Source organism: Oryzias latipes, chromosome 19 (genome assembly GCF_002234675.1).
Source record: "Oryzias latipes chromosome 19, ASM223467v1".
In the NCBI taxonomy this organism is placed as follows: Eukaryota; Metazoa; Chordata; class Actinopteri; order Beloniformes; family Adrianichthyidae; genus Oryzias; species Oryzias latipes.
In genome coordinates this window covers 25,118,366-25,133,255 of record NC_019877.2, presented here as the reverse complement: position 1 = coordinate 25,133,255, position 14,890 = coordinate 25,118,366, and the positions used below count along the sequence as shown (strand labels likewise).

Sequence of the window (14,890 nt, the reverse complement as noted above, 5' to 3'; positions counted from 1 at the left end):
GGGGGGGGGGAGAAAGAGAGGAGCCGGAGTCAACCAATCAGATCGAGCACTCAGAAGACTTGGTAGAGTCGGGGCGGCCGTGGTGCAGCGGTAGGGCGGTCGTCCCATGATCGTAAGGTTGCAGGTTCGATTCCCGCCTTGCATGCCCATGAGTCGAAGTGTCCTTGGGCAAGACACTGAACCCCACCTTGCCTCTGGTGGTAGGCGGGCGCCTGTGTTTGGCAGCGGAGCGACCACCAGTGTGAGACTGTGTGTGTGAATGTGTCTGTGACTGTAAAGCGCTTTGTCCTTGTAGGAAGAAAGGCGCTATATAAGTATACGCCATTTACCAGTTAGAAAGATCTTCACAGATTCAGACTTCCGCCCTCAATAACTCTTCTGATAAACGTTTAAAAAATTAAAAATGAATAATCTCTCCAAAACGAATAAATGTCTACATTTATATAAAATGAAGACTTGTCAGCATATTCATGCTACAATCAATATTTTGTGGAAAGAGGAAAATTAAAAAAAGACTTTCTCACAAAACATTAAGCTCGAAGAGAACAATTCTGATTAAAAAGAAAAAAAAAAACGATCTCTCCCCCCCCCCCCCCCCTCAATGTACAGTGCAGGATCACTCACTCAATGTGAGTTTAATAAAAAATAAATAAAAATCTACATTTGCTCCACAGCACTCCACTCCAGGCTGAAGCTGCAAAGCTGGTGTTCTATTATTGCTCTGTGGCAGAGCAGGTTAGTGGGGAATTGCTGAGTGGAATCCTCAGTCTCAAGTGTTTTCCCCTTTTTGACATTTTTCTGCTGTTTTTGATCCCATAACTTCTGCTTTTGAGACTCACCACAAGCTAAGTAGTTTCAGGACACCAGCTCTGTGGGTGATTATACCATAGACCTTCAGACACTCACTGACACTCTTCCCGGATTCAGGCAGCTTTTTATTTTTTCTATCAGAGCCTAAGCGACTCAGTTAAGGAGGAGTTGGCTGCTCAGTATCTTCCCATGGTGAAGCTTGTTGCCCGTTTCAATGGCAAGATGAGAAAGGAGGCAGGAGAAGGCAAAAAGATATTTTCTCAGACACTTTTCTGTCAAGTCTAGCAGCTACCACCAGGAGCAGTGAGATGCCAGCTCCTAAAACCTATACAGCTGGGCTGTTTGGAAGCCTGGGTGACACTCTGTGTGCTGGATTCTCTCCTTCCTTTCCAGACACACTGCCTCCAATCGATGTCCAATAAGCAGAATGAACTGATTGCATTTTTACCTGGATCAGGACCTACCGTTGACTTTGCTCTTTTGTTTAAAGCTCCCTGTGCTTCTGGCACTACTTGCAAAGGACATCATCCTACTAAGCTCCAAATAAACTATAAATCTTTGTGTGCATCCTGTTGTGGCTGTCCCATGAACTCCCCAAGTAAAGGTTTTCATAAAAACTGCAGTTTGGTCTTCACAAAAGTGACTGAGTCAAAGGTTGATTCAGCGTGTTTTCCTTCTCCATGTGAGGTTTCAGATGTCCCCAGACAGCCTTTCTTCATAACTATAAAGGCTTTATCAATAATATAAATGATAGGGTATGATGATCCATGTAAATATATAGCAAAGGTGTTAAAAGGACATGTTCTGCTCTGTCTTTTATCTGGACAAAATCTGAGCAAATGTTGTTATCTTGGTACTAATTTGTTTTCTGCACATGCATGTTAAAAATCCTGTCAGACATGTTAGTTTTTCTTCCCAAGCAAACCATTGGCTCACTTCTGAAGAATAGTAGGTCTGTCAACCTATCAGAGGGCTAGAGGGATGGGAGTAGCAGCACTGGTTGCTGAGCGGTGTCTCATCCAGGCTCATTGTTTTCAAATTTCATATTTTTTAAGTAAATAAATATGCTAACATCATTCAACAATTCTTCTTTTTTTATTGATGGCATTGCTTTTTACAGTTTGTTGGCTGAGGTTTTGATGACATTTTGTGTTGTGTGTAGAGAAACCCTGACCCGGTCATGTGCTGTTTTCTCTGTATGATTAACCATTGGAACTATGGCTTTGGGCTTCAAAGCAATAGTAGGTGTCACTACGTATTACAGCATGCTGGATGATAGAAATCAACTCAACAGATTAGTTAGAAAGTTTGCCCTAATCTAATTAAGATAACACAGGTTCTTTTTTACCAGTGTTCAGGTGGCAGATTATGAGCGGTCAATGTTTCCTACATGAGCTGACATTGGTTGTAAGAGGTCAGTGGTTTAACTTTGTTGAAGAATCTCTTTGGCATTAAAAAAAAAGAGCCCTTTAAATTCCAAAAAGACTTTTGCAAGCCTGACAGTGGTTAATGAGAAAATGCAGAGCCAGTGGAATCAACATCCTCCTGGAACTATTCTTTGGGTTTATAATGTAAAGACACAATGTTTTTAGAGGATGTGCTCTAAATATTATTGGTTTGCTTGGGTTTCTGTTGTCAGTTCTGCTGAGGTTTCAGCAAATACATGAGGAGGTATCAGAGCACTTCTTAATATTGAAATGTAAATATTTGATTGTAAAGTGATTTGAACCAACTCTGATGCATGACAACTGAATTTTGTTTGATCTACTTATGGTTCTGCTGGTTGGTTACCTTTTGAATGGTCTCCAGCATGGACCAGCCCCCGTTCCATGGCTTGGTGGACTTTCTAATGCAGTTTAGACTGGCCATACTGTGCCATTTCCTGTCTTCCAGCTTCCTGTAGAAGGCATTGGCCAGCATTAACACGCTGTCGTAAAGGTACAGGTTGGACACCTAAAAAAAGAGGCACACAAAAAATCTGATGATTAGAAATTAACATTTTTCCAAAATAACCATTTGCTTTCAGGAACATTTCAAGATTTGGCTTTTTGTGTTGGGGACTTTCTAAGTTGAAGCAAAATGTCTCCTAGATTCTAAATGGGTTTCAGCATAAAAATGAATCAATGCTTCCTGTTTTGACCTTCTGGCCCAAAGGTTGGATGGGTGGTCAAACCACCAAACTGTGCAGCTCACTGCCTCCCTGAAAGCATTTTCTTCTTTCTTTTTTGTTTTGTTTTTCTCACATTTGAACTAAATTAACTGTTTCAACCATCCAAACTTCAGTTTTTTTATCCACCCATCCAACTTGTAAACAAGCTTGTTCCTGGTCAAGGTCAAGGGGTCACCTGGACCCTTACTGAAACACTGGAAGCTTTTCCAGTTTGATGCAGCTGCTCAACTGAAAGCCTTCCCTTCTTCCCCACTTGGATGAATCATCTTAGGTAAGGCAGCAGTTTGACTTTTAAATGGCTGCTTCCCAAACCAGGTTCATGTTCCTCCTGATGACAGGAGTGTTGATGAGCATGGTAACCTCGTAGCTTCCACCAATGAAAAATCAGAATTCATATGGGAAAGTGTCATTTCTCCCTTGTGGACTAGCCTTAACATTTTAGAAAATAGAAACGACAGGTTTTCTGCTGTACCTCCAGGTTCTGCAGGTATCCTTCTTGCGGGTCACACAGTATTGAGGAAATCCTGTGGTTCTGCCTCATGCACCGGGAGCTGCTGTCCCTCCAGAGGGGGAAGATCTGCCGTATGACCATCATACGCCCTAGAGCACCCTGAGTCAGCTCCAGAATCTCTGCGTCACTGATTTCCTGCACAGAACATACATAGACATTACATTTTACCAAAGTTTTTTGAGAGAGAGGCAAGTCTTGAAAACAAACTTTAATTTATGCTCGTGTTTAATAGGGGTGTAGGGAAAAATCGATTTAATTATTTATGGGCGTTCTTCATCGTCTGACTCTTGTTTTCCACTTAAACCTCCGACCGCTAGTTGACAGAACCGCCCACTGAGCCTCTTTGAGCTGCTCTACATGCACAGAACAACAAGATCTCAGCGAGAAACAGCTTGTGTGAAGTGCTAAATGTTCAGTCAGCCTCGCAGTTTTGGTTGTCATGAGACATACACTACTTAGTTTTTATTTGGGATGGGTACCGAACCGAAACTCTGTGCCACGTTGCTGCCAGTATCATCTAAAAACGCGGATTGTTGGATTTGTACGCGTTTACTTCCTTCCGCGTGTGAGAAAGTGGAGCTGCAGCTGCAGTGCAGACTGCCATGTAAATAAAGCATCTTAGCCACATTAAAGTGTCTCCTTCATCCTGTCAGGCTGCCTCATCATCACACTTTATTGTTTCTGGAAAGAATTTTTGTTTTGTTTTTTTTCTCCTTTATTTTTAAAGCACTTTTCAGGCTCCTGAGATGTTTAAAAGTTCTGGAGAAGCTACATTAAGCAATGTTGGAAATAAACATTACTTTATTTACGCAATATGACTTTTAGAACCTTATTGATTAATGCACATTCATTCCATTTTAATTACTGATACTGAAAAAATTTTTTGTTGTGTAGTTCAGATAATGTTGACTGTCCCTTTAATTGCTGCATTGTGAGAAAAGTACAATTACTTTCTGTCAGGCGTTCAAATTGAAACTCTTGGTCTGAACACAAAAACTTCATAAAAGAACATTAACAACATTTTCAAAAGCCTTTTTATGCAGTTTCCTAATAGAAAGTGAGCATGTTAATGAGCTTTACAGAGCAGAACCTCATTTACTGCAGACAGAACACATCCAGCTGGTTGATCGGATTCCAGGAGCTGTGTCACATCAACAGGTACAGGAACTTCATTATTTACTCAAAGAAAGCGCTTGATCAAAGACATGCTCCCCTACTTAAATATGGGTAGAGATTCTCTTAGTAGTTGGTACTATTATAACGGTAAATAATGAATGTTTTTGGGCAAGATGATCAAGATTAATAAAGTTTTTAATTATAACTCATTAAAGATTTTCAGAACTTGTTGAGATTTGCAGCTTTATAAAAATGAACTGGAAGTGAAAAAGTGGCAGAGGAAAAAGTCTCCAGCATATTCTTATTGTCTCTGCCTCTTTAATGGGAACAAAGTAAAACGGTTTTCTTAATTAAATGGCCCACAATGACTCGTGATTGTGACACCATTGCACTTTAACCTAATAACTTGCCATATCGTCCCTGACCTTCAGACCTACGCTTCATTAACAAAACATGACATCACATCCTGCAATAAAACACAAGTCCCATGTTTAATTTGATGGATGTAAATCAAATTTCCCAACAAACCTAATTTTAAGATTAAGATTAATCTTGGTTGAATTGTTAATTGTTGAGCTTTGGGATATTTATTAGGAATAAAAAGTCAAACAACTTTCATCAGCAGATGACTCAAGACAACTCCAACAGAAACATTAACACAACACCCTGACCTCTGATGAACACAACACCCTGACCTCTGATGAACACAACTCCAACAGAAAAATTAACACAACACCCTGACCTCTGATGAACACAACACCCTGACCTCTGATGAACACAACTCCAACAGAAACATTAACACAACACCCTGACCTCTGATGAACACAACACCCTGACCTCTGAACCTGCTTCTCACATAAGTGAAAGACAGACATTGTGTTACATTTGATAATGATACACAACTCTTCTTTTTTAACCAAGTGTAATAAATAACACCTATTTTTCAATATGATTGTAAACAAGGTGATGGTAATCCGGAATAAATCAATTCTTCATCAAGAATGTTAATAGTCATTTAAATTGTTTGTTTCAGAAGGATTGCTAACAGATTTAAGTTCACCTTCCCTAAAAATTCAAAACAGAAACATCTGAGTTCAGTTTTGACTGAAAAGCCCAAATCAAAGTTGCGGACTCGTGTGTTGGTGCTGGAAAGTGAAATGTTTTTACTGGACAATCAACAGAACAACAACGCCAGTTTAAGAATGACAATACCAGCAGTGTTCAGTTGGATGGACACATGAAAAAACTTGTAAGGCACCAAAACTGGATAAAATTCAGTTCATAATAGGATCATTGAGGGAATTATTATTTTGGAATAAATGAGCTGAGGTGAGCTCTCAGTTCAGAGTACATTAATTACCAGAAGGATTATTCCTCTCATGGATTTTCACCTGCTAATCCATGCCCAAAGGAGTCTGTCTTCATCTGTAGCCCAGTAATTACCCCTCACTTTTGTTCCAGCAGTGATGGGAACAATATGAGGATAAAGGAGGTGAAGAGAAAAGCTGGGCAGAAAAACAAAGCTCTGATGGATTTGTTTTAAAATGTGATGTAAACTGCAGATGCCTCTTCCTCACACAGGTTCTACTTTGCATTTCAAAGCTACTGTTTACAGTAATTGCATTTGAGTACATCCCACCTTCTACAGCTTTCAGTGTTTCCTCAGATGATCTTTTACTCAAAATCAACTTTTGATGCAGACATGACAGAAGTCAAGAGCTTTTTTGATTGGATTATTTCTTTGAGAAAAGCAAAATTGATGTTTATTTCTTTCTTTTGTCCATGGTGTACTAGTCCCTATGGTCAACACTGAACTGAACTGTACCAATAAAGTTACAGATTTGTTTTAAGAAAAACCACTGAGACGTTTTTGCTTTTTGTAGCATTTAAATGTTTCATTTTCAAAGTGGATTTGAATCAAGCAACTTTAAATAAATTAAAGAAGCTTAAATTTAAGCTTTTTTCTCGTAAGATGCACCACCTTCCCTAATGAAAGAAAGAATTACTCATTGATAAGGATTTATCATCAAGATTTCTTGTAAACCTTACACCTGGATGAAGCTGAAAGCTGGTGGTCTGCAGGAAATGTTTGAATTATTCGTCCCAACCAAAGTGAAATGTGAAAGTCTAGATATGAAAAGTGTAAATGTCTTTTCCCTCAACATAAAGATCGATTTCATGGTTATTGGGTGAACAGTCAAGTCTCTCAGGTGCAGTGTTGGGTCCTACCTCGTTCACAAACACCCAGTGGCTGTCTTTGGAGGCCAGGTTTGTTTCCACTGCCTGCAGACACACAAACACACACATACACAGTGGGTTAACACAAATGCTCTGACCTTCGTGTCACTTATGTCAAAGTTGTGTTGCTTTTTGGCAATTTTACCCTTCGCAGTTTATAGTTTAATCCACCAAACTGTTGGGAAATCAAGCTTTGTCAGAGACGTAAACAGTTAGGTAGAGCCCATCAAAGACTAAAGTATCCTAATGTATGGCAGCTCTTAAAAATAATGCAACTAAAAGTACAAAGAGAAAGGATAAAGTCTGCAGTTCAATCTGAAACCATCATGAGCTCAGAAGTCTAACGTTAACTGTTGGAGGATAGACAGAAGAAGTGGAAATGTAGGAAAATGTACTGAGGCTATCTGGATGTTCACAGATGACATTTCTGTTCACAAGATTACAGTGGATGTATTGTACAAAAAAGTATTTGTCATTCATCAGTTATAAAAGTTATCCCAATTAACAAGACAAGAGAGGTTTTTGATGTCTATCGCAGCACTTCAACTGTGAGAGACAAAGTAAAATAATTCAAGAAATAGCCCTGAATAATTTTTTATTTGTAAAATGGTGCACAATATAAAAATTGGATCAATAACAAAAGTTCACGTCAATGCTTTGTGATGTAACCCTGGTTGGCAGCGCGACAGGTCCAAGGTTTGCACGCACTGAAGCTGCTATTTTGGCCCATTATTCCATGCAGATCTTCTCAAGAGGTGTGCTGTTATGGGGCTGTTGCTGCCCAACACAGACTTTCCACTTCCTCCAGAGATTCACCGTTTAATTGAAGTCCAGACACCGGCAAGGCCACTCCACAATCTCGAGAATGCATTTCACGTAGCCACTCCTTAATTGCCCATGCGCTGTGTTTCGGATCTTTGCAACTCTGGAGGATCTTGTTGCGTTTTATCTCACCTTATCTCATGGCTTTATCCAACTTTTTGTTTTGTACAGATCAGTCGTTCTGTTCCCTTTGCAGAAAAGCAATCCCAAATCATGAAGTTTCCAACCCCATCTGGGAATGCAACTCAGCTTTCTACATTTCTACACCCTCCAAACACGACAAGTAGCATTTATACCAATGAGATCAGTTTTGGTTTCATCTGACCACACAACGTTCTCCCAGTCCTCTGATCCAGGTGGTCATAGATCTGGATATTTGCTGGCTAGAGACTCTGGTCATTGACCAGTTCCCCAGTGTAATTCTGGGCTGTTTCCTCACCATTCTCAAAATCAATTTTACCCTACCACCTCAGATATTGCATGAGATTGTGAGGGATTTGCATTTATTTTTCTAACAATCCAAATCTACAATCCTTGGCCATAGTGGCAAGGCTTTATGTCTGTTTAAAGGTGTAAACAGATTTTTTTAACACAAATTATAAAGCCAAAGAGGTATCAATAATACAGGTAACATGCAGAGGATGAAAGGGCTTCCTGTCCCTTTTATTCCAGATGTGTTGGTGATGTCACTTTTTCCCAAGCGTACTTTGAATGACCATAATAACTTAACAGTTTCCTCTATCTAGAAAGTTTCTGATAGGGGAGACATTGTACTTTACAGCCAATATGGTGTCATTATGGTAATTTACTCAGAAGCCCGTGAAAAGCCCCTTTGTTTATGGGGAAGGCAGACAGGGTGGTGGAGAATTACAGAGATCAGAGCGGGCAAAGACAGTTTTTTACAAGAACTAGTAATAAAACCTCCATGGAGGTTTAGAAAAGGTTTTGAGGCTGAAGGATCAACAAGCAAGACTCTAGGCAAGGAGACACAATGTTGGACGAGATTTTTTTATGTTGAATTGCATTGTTTTCCACTGAAAATCTTTTTTTGTGTTAAAATAAGCTATTTCCTGGATACCTTTTTTTTTACACATTTATCACAGTTGAACCTTTAATGAACAATACAAACCTCCCCCATCTTTTTAACCCGTGTGCTATCTTAGATGACCCCCCCCTTCCATTGACGTGTTCTCCCTACCATGACAAAGGTGGATAAAAGTGGAAAGATTTCATGTAATCCATGGACACCAGTGAAGATCACAAATCATTGAAGAAAAAAGGTTCAGAGCACTGTCTAGTGGGTCTAGATGACCCCACTCCCAATGGTAAAGTGCCTAGGACAGCACAAGGGTTACAAGGGACAACTTGGTGGTCACTGTACAGCACTTTGGAAACTGCCTGTTTGAGAAATGTGCTATATAAATAAAGTGGATTGGATTGGATTGGATTGGTGAATTTGTGAGTGACCCCCCCCCCAAACAAAGTAAAGACTTTCATTCTGACTGAATGTTACACCACGAACTGCACGATAATTTTACTAGGTTCCATAATGCGCATGCTCACATAATTTACTCCGTGGTTCCATCGGAATGGTAAATAGTGGGAGGCTCTTTATAAATCCTAATTTTGCATTTAGCACTTTAAGAACTCACAGTTTTCCATGAAAAACCATGAACAACAGATGGGTGACAAATGTCTTGAGGAATCCTGAATGCACATCCGACACGTTTGTGGAGGATCACGAAGCTGTGTCAGTAGGTGGCGCCGTACGCAGCATGGATACAGCCCTGCAATTCCACATAAACCACCAAAAACAAAAGGAATTCTTGCATTTGTTCCTTCTTGACAGTTGTGTTGTGATTCCTGATTATCAGGCTGCTCTTCGCTGGAAACTCTCAAGTGCTGCAGCCTCAGATAAATGTTGCTGGAAGAGATAATATTTCTGTTCATTAACTACTCATGAAATGCAGATTTAACTATTATTTTATAAATGTTATTGAGAGGGGATCTTTAGCTGTGAGGTTCCTCTCTATTTTGTCTATGGATTACAGATGTTTATATAGTTCATGACTTTTATCTTATAACAGTATTTCAGTTCTTTGTTTGTGTCTTACCTAAACCTTTTACAGTAAACCTTTTCCCCCTTTCACCCTTTCCTGATACTGCTGCCTGTTGTTTGCAAGTAAAATACAGCTTAGACACTTTTGGTCTTTATTTTAGAAAAAATGTTTGTTTGTTTTTTTAAACAAAAAAAACCAAACGTGTTTTCTGACAACAGTGTGACGCTTGCAATGAGTTGCTATTGATATTATTAGGCGACGACTGGGGGACATTTATAGTCAGACTAAACAGAATAAATGAATGTGTCATGATCAGATGATGTCATCAGCAGCAGGTTCACCTGCAGTAAAGGCCACTGATGCGCTCTCATCTATCACCCCCCAATCATGACCTTTTCTGGGCCGACTGTCTGACGGGTTTTTCAATCTGGGGTTTCTCAGCTCATGTTCTTAGTACCTAAACTTCATCCTTGAGGATCTGCTTTTTAATAATTTAATGACATAAGTTATTACAGGACAAGAACTTGAAGAGCAAACATTAGTAGTAAAATGTCTTTCCAAGAGCTTTAGTTTGGCTCAACTGGGGCTTGTAGGATATTGTAACAAACTAATATTTTGACGAGTATTAAATCATTTGTTTCTTTTTCCAAAACATTTTCTTTTGATTTTGTTTTATTTTTCTTTTGCTAACTTAATGATACAAGCTTCTACTTTAAACAAAGAACTCTAAATTATTTGAAATGTATCTGCGTCATAAATGATCAATAAATAATGGAGATGGTCTACACATGACATGATTAAAGAAATTCTTGAAGTGTTCCTGGAAAAATGTTAAATAATTCCCCAGTTCTTGATATTTCTCAAAACTATGTAGCTAAACTTGTCCATGAAGATCAAAGCAGCATTTTTTTTTGTCCTGTCCAACAGCTGGGCAAACAGATGAGAGAGACAAGATGACCTCTTGTGTTGTAGATTTGATAAGAAAACGTGGAGGATTCTTTCTTGTAGTTTTTATGAAAGGAAATGAGGGCATGAAGCTGGTTGAGTTCATTCATCCAAACCCTCTGATAATCATGAACATCTTGAGCAAAGCTCTGGATTATTGAACCATTGGGAACCATAAATGCTAGCATGAGAGTGCTTGATTTAGAGAAAAGATTGCACATCTTAAAATGATTAAAAATCAGTCCAGCTGCTCTTATCCGGCTGCCTGATGAGGTTTTCTGATGATCTGACATGTCGGCTGCAGCCGTCCAGGGTGGGCGATTTTGACGGCACGGACTCCCCTCATGACTGACATCTCCACAAATGTGTGAGAGTGAGCATGCGGGCAAAAGGAGTGGGCCTGCTGCAGCATCCTCAGGTCAGGCACTCAGCCAGTTCCTCTTTGCTAGAGCACTATCATCTTCTGACAAACCTGCAGGGAGAGTGACGTCACAAAGGTCTGACATGCACTTTTCAGGTGTGAACTGAATATAGGAGCACATTTATGTATTGAAGCATTCTGATCTGACAGAAGAGCTTTACCCTCTAGAAAACACCCATCTTGGGTCTAAACAGATATTAAAACATCTTGACTAAAAACCTCTGGAACTTTTAGGCTCAATTTGAGGCCCAAAAGTTACACTATTAACCCTTAACATGAATTCTCAAATCTCTGAATAAAACAAACTCAGACTCCTGCTTGCTCGATCATCTAATATGGAACAGACTTATGTTCCATTCTGTGTATGCTATTATGTATTTAGGAGGCATAGCAGGTGGAATATGTTGCTTTTCTTCTTCCTTCTTGTCAACAGAGAGCTTTAGAAGAAACTACAGGTTTCCCCATTTTTCACCTGCACGTATCTCGCCTTAAGGGCAGTCGGGACTAAGGCTTTACCTCCAAATAAAGCCACAAACAAACCAAGGCAGAGGCTTAAAGTTCTGCATGTTCTGCAGCTGGAATGCACAGTTTCTCCCAGAAGCAGGCGATTCAACTGTTTGCTAAAATCCACTAACAGCAGTTCAACCTCACAAGGAGCTGATGAGATATTGATTTTTTCAAGCCAAGTGGATCAAAGCTGCAGGACAGAACCAGGGTTAGCTGCTAAATATTGAGTGATGAGAGGCTGTACGTAGTTTTTTGTTTTGTTTTAGTTTCTCCTCTTAATTGCAGGGATGGAGCAACTGCAGAAAAGCTGGAGTTGTTAGTGAGCTGTTTGAAATATTCATGTTGTCAGTCATAAACAATAAGGCTGGAAGCCGAAGCCTCCAAACAGAAAGTTGAGGTCAGGCTGTGTGAGAAATAAACTGGCCTCTCAGGATTTGTGGCTATTGAGAATCGTAAATATGGTCAGCCTTGACATTTTTCAATATTTTCAAGGAAGGAAAATAACAAAACTAGATACCAGAGCATGTGCAGTAAAACAAATGTTCTGATTTTGGTTTAAATGAACTCAGCTGTTCGAAGATGCAGACCCTGGAGACAATTCCTCGTCCTTGTGAAGCAAACCGCGGGGGGGGGGGAAGACCAGCAGAGGGGGAGCCGTGGGAGTTTGCTGATTTGTGGTTTGAGTCTGCTGCCGTCATTGCTGCCTCAGTGGGTTCGATAGTCCTGACAACAAGCATTATCAGGCATCTACAGCAACAGCACGCGAGGACGTTACACCAGAGGCAGGCTGCTTTTAACACTATGCTAATGGAACAGACGGCATCATCCTCTAGAGGACAGCCACCGCTAAAGACAGTTACTGCAAAGGAGGCAAAATAAAGCAAACATCTTTATTCATGAAAGCACAAATTAACAAAAAAGCTGAATTATCTACTTTTTACTCTGTTTAGAAGCTTTTTTTTAGAAATCAGTATCAGTAGCTGAAAAAGGTCTAACCCTGAAAACTGGTTACTGAACTAAATAATTAGAGAGCACAGGACTCCAGCATGGATCCACCTTCAGGTCATTAGAGACACACTACAAGGCGTCACTGTCAGACAGTAAATTTGGGAAGAACAGCTCGTGTCAGGAACGGTGGTTTGAAGAGGCTCAGAGCTTCTGCTCTTCTCCAAAAAGCCTGATTTGGCTGAGAAATGGAGCAAAACTGTTTGGAGTTTGCTTCACATCAGAAAGTGTCAAGGCCTTTGAAAACATGATTATGAGGGTCAAAAGTGGATCTAAAGAGGTAAGTGATCAGCCTCACCCACGATGCTGTGCTCAGATATGATGCAGCGAAAAAATTAGCACCTTTAAATAAAACCAGTCATTGAATCAGCATTACTATACTTTTCTTTTTTATTTTATTTTTTGCAGATTATATATTTAAAAAAGATAGTAAATATCTGCACAGAATGAACTTTTCATTACTATTGGTACTATGAACCCTACAAAAGGGTTATGAGTAACAAACAAAATGGTTCATAGAAAGAGTTCCCAGTGGTCTTTTAATTATGATTATGACATTTTTTAGACAAAATCTAAGAACCTGTGTCGCTTTCTAGGACATAGTTTCTGCAGAGCGACGGGAGTTCATTAAAACCCACCTCTGATTTGTGGGCAAAACGATTGGTGTGGCGCAACCCTGTTCACCCTTCACCTTCCCTTTATTGAGAGCTCTCTGTTTACACTCTCTCCACTAGCTTACAGCTCCTCACACCCCAAACCTAACATTGCCAGTCCTACAAGAATGCTGAGCAGTATCTGAGCTATCCAGCCGTACAGTTTAGAGAACAAAGACGTACATGGATCTGTTGATCTGCAGGTGAAAACATCAGAATCATAGACTGTAAAAAACAACTCAACCCTTCTCGTGTTCCTAAACAGGAAGTACCCACTGGTTTCAAGAAGCCAAAATACCATAATCTATTGAGAAATAGACAGTTATTACATTATGTCATTTTATTGGTCAGAATGACCATTCTCGCCCTAATATCTTCTTCTTAACATATTCTTCCATATTTTTATGAAGATATTTTAAAAGCACATGGGTCTGACGTGGAACATCTGAATCATTTGATTGACAGATTTTGGGTAGCCAATTGCAGCAGACTTCATCCATGCCTTCTGTGAAGGTCTTTTCTTTCTTATTTTGCAATTCTTTTTAACCCTTGTTCTATCCTACGCACTTTACCATTGGGAGTTGGGTCATCTAGACCCACTAGACAGTGCTCTAAACCTTTTTTCTTCAATGATTTGTGATCTTCACTGGTGTCCATGGATTACATGAAATCTTTCCACCTTTATCCACCTTTGTCATGGTAGGAGAACACCTCAATGGAAGAGGGGGGGGGGGGGGGTCATCTAAGATAGCTCAAGGGTTACAGCATAAAAGAAAAAAATGATTTCTCTGTTTCTCTCTAGCTCAACACAGTTGAACCAGAAGTGAAAAACTATCAAAGTAAGAATAAATGTTAATAAATGCAAAATTACCGTTCACATCCAAACCAACTAACACGATAAGTTATTCAAAAACACGGATGTAAACCATACTTTGATTTAAAGCAGACACATTCAAATTTATGTCTGTGTATATCTCATGGAAAACACAGAGGATGTTTAGAGAATGGATTCATTAATTATAAAAAATCTGTTATCTGTTATCACGTTCCCCAAAAATACAATTTTCATTAGAGTGAGATTTAAAGTGCTTCTTTGCAGCCCTAACCCTGGTGACCGGAGGGTTTATTAAAAAGCCAAGGCTTTGCTGACCTTTGATGACCTCTGCTCAGCCCACTGAGACTGCAACTTCACTCCAGGTCACCCAGACTCTGTTATAACAAGTCACTGAAGAAAACCAACCTGAAAGCAACACGATAGACTATACAAGACAAGAAGGGAGCTGATCTAAAGATCATATCACTGATTGAAGTTAAAGTTCTGACAACATTTCAATAGTTGAGTTAATACATCATTAATAAAACCATAAGCTGAACATCTTTGACATCAGTGGGATGGCCATTTGGCTGGAGTCTGACTGATATTGGATTAAAGCTGAAAAACTAGCAACTGGCGGAATACAATAAAGTATGAGTTTTATTAAAACAATCCATTGTGCCACCAAATCACAAAAAACAGCCCACAATAGAGCACCAATTTGAATTCTAACTAAATCAAAGTCAAGTTAAAATCCCATTAGTTGTGTGTGAAACTTGTTCTCTGCATTTGACCCATCCCCTGGGGGAGCAGTGAGC

The 14,890-nt window shown here is 39.7% G+C and overlaps 1 protein-coding gene across 3 annotated transcripts in view; it reads right to left on the bottom strand.

Annotated features, from left to right (window-relative positions):
- Window positions 1-14,890, bottom strand: part of LOC101174819 (glutamate receptor ionotropic, delta-1) — a 492,295-nt gene that overhangs the window by 57,509 nt on the left and 419,896 nt on the right. For all 3 annotated transcript variants that reach the window (XM_023949511.1, XM_023949512.1, XM_023949513.1), the window contains exons 5-7: window positions 6,837-6,890; window positions 3,453-3,626; window positions 2,602-2,763 (exon numbers count right to left, since the gene is read on the bottom strand). In XM_023949511.1, coding sequence (XP_023805279.1) covers window positions 2,602-2,763; window positions 3,453-3,626; window positions 6,837-6,890 — 390 coding nt within the window. The remainder of the gene's footprint in view (window positions 1-2,601; window positions 2,764-3,452; window positions 3,627-6,836; window positions 6,891-14,890) is intronic.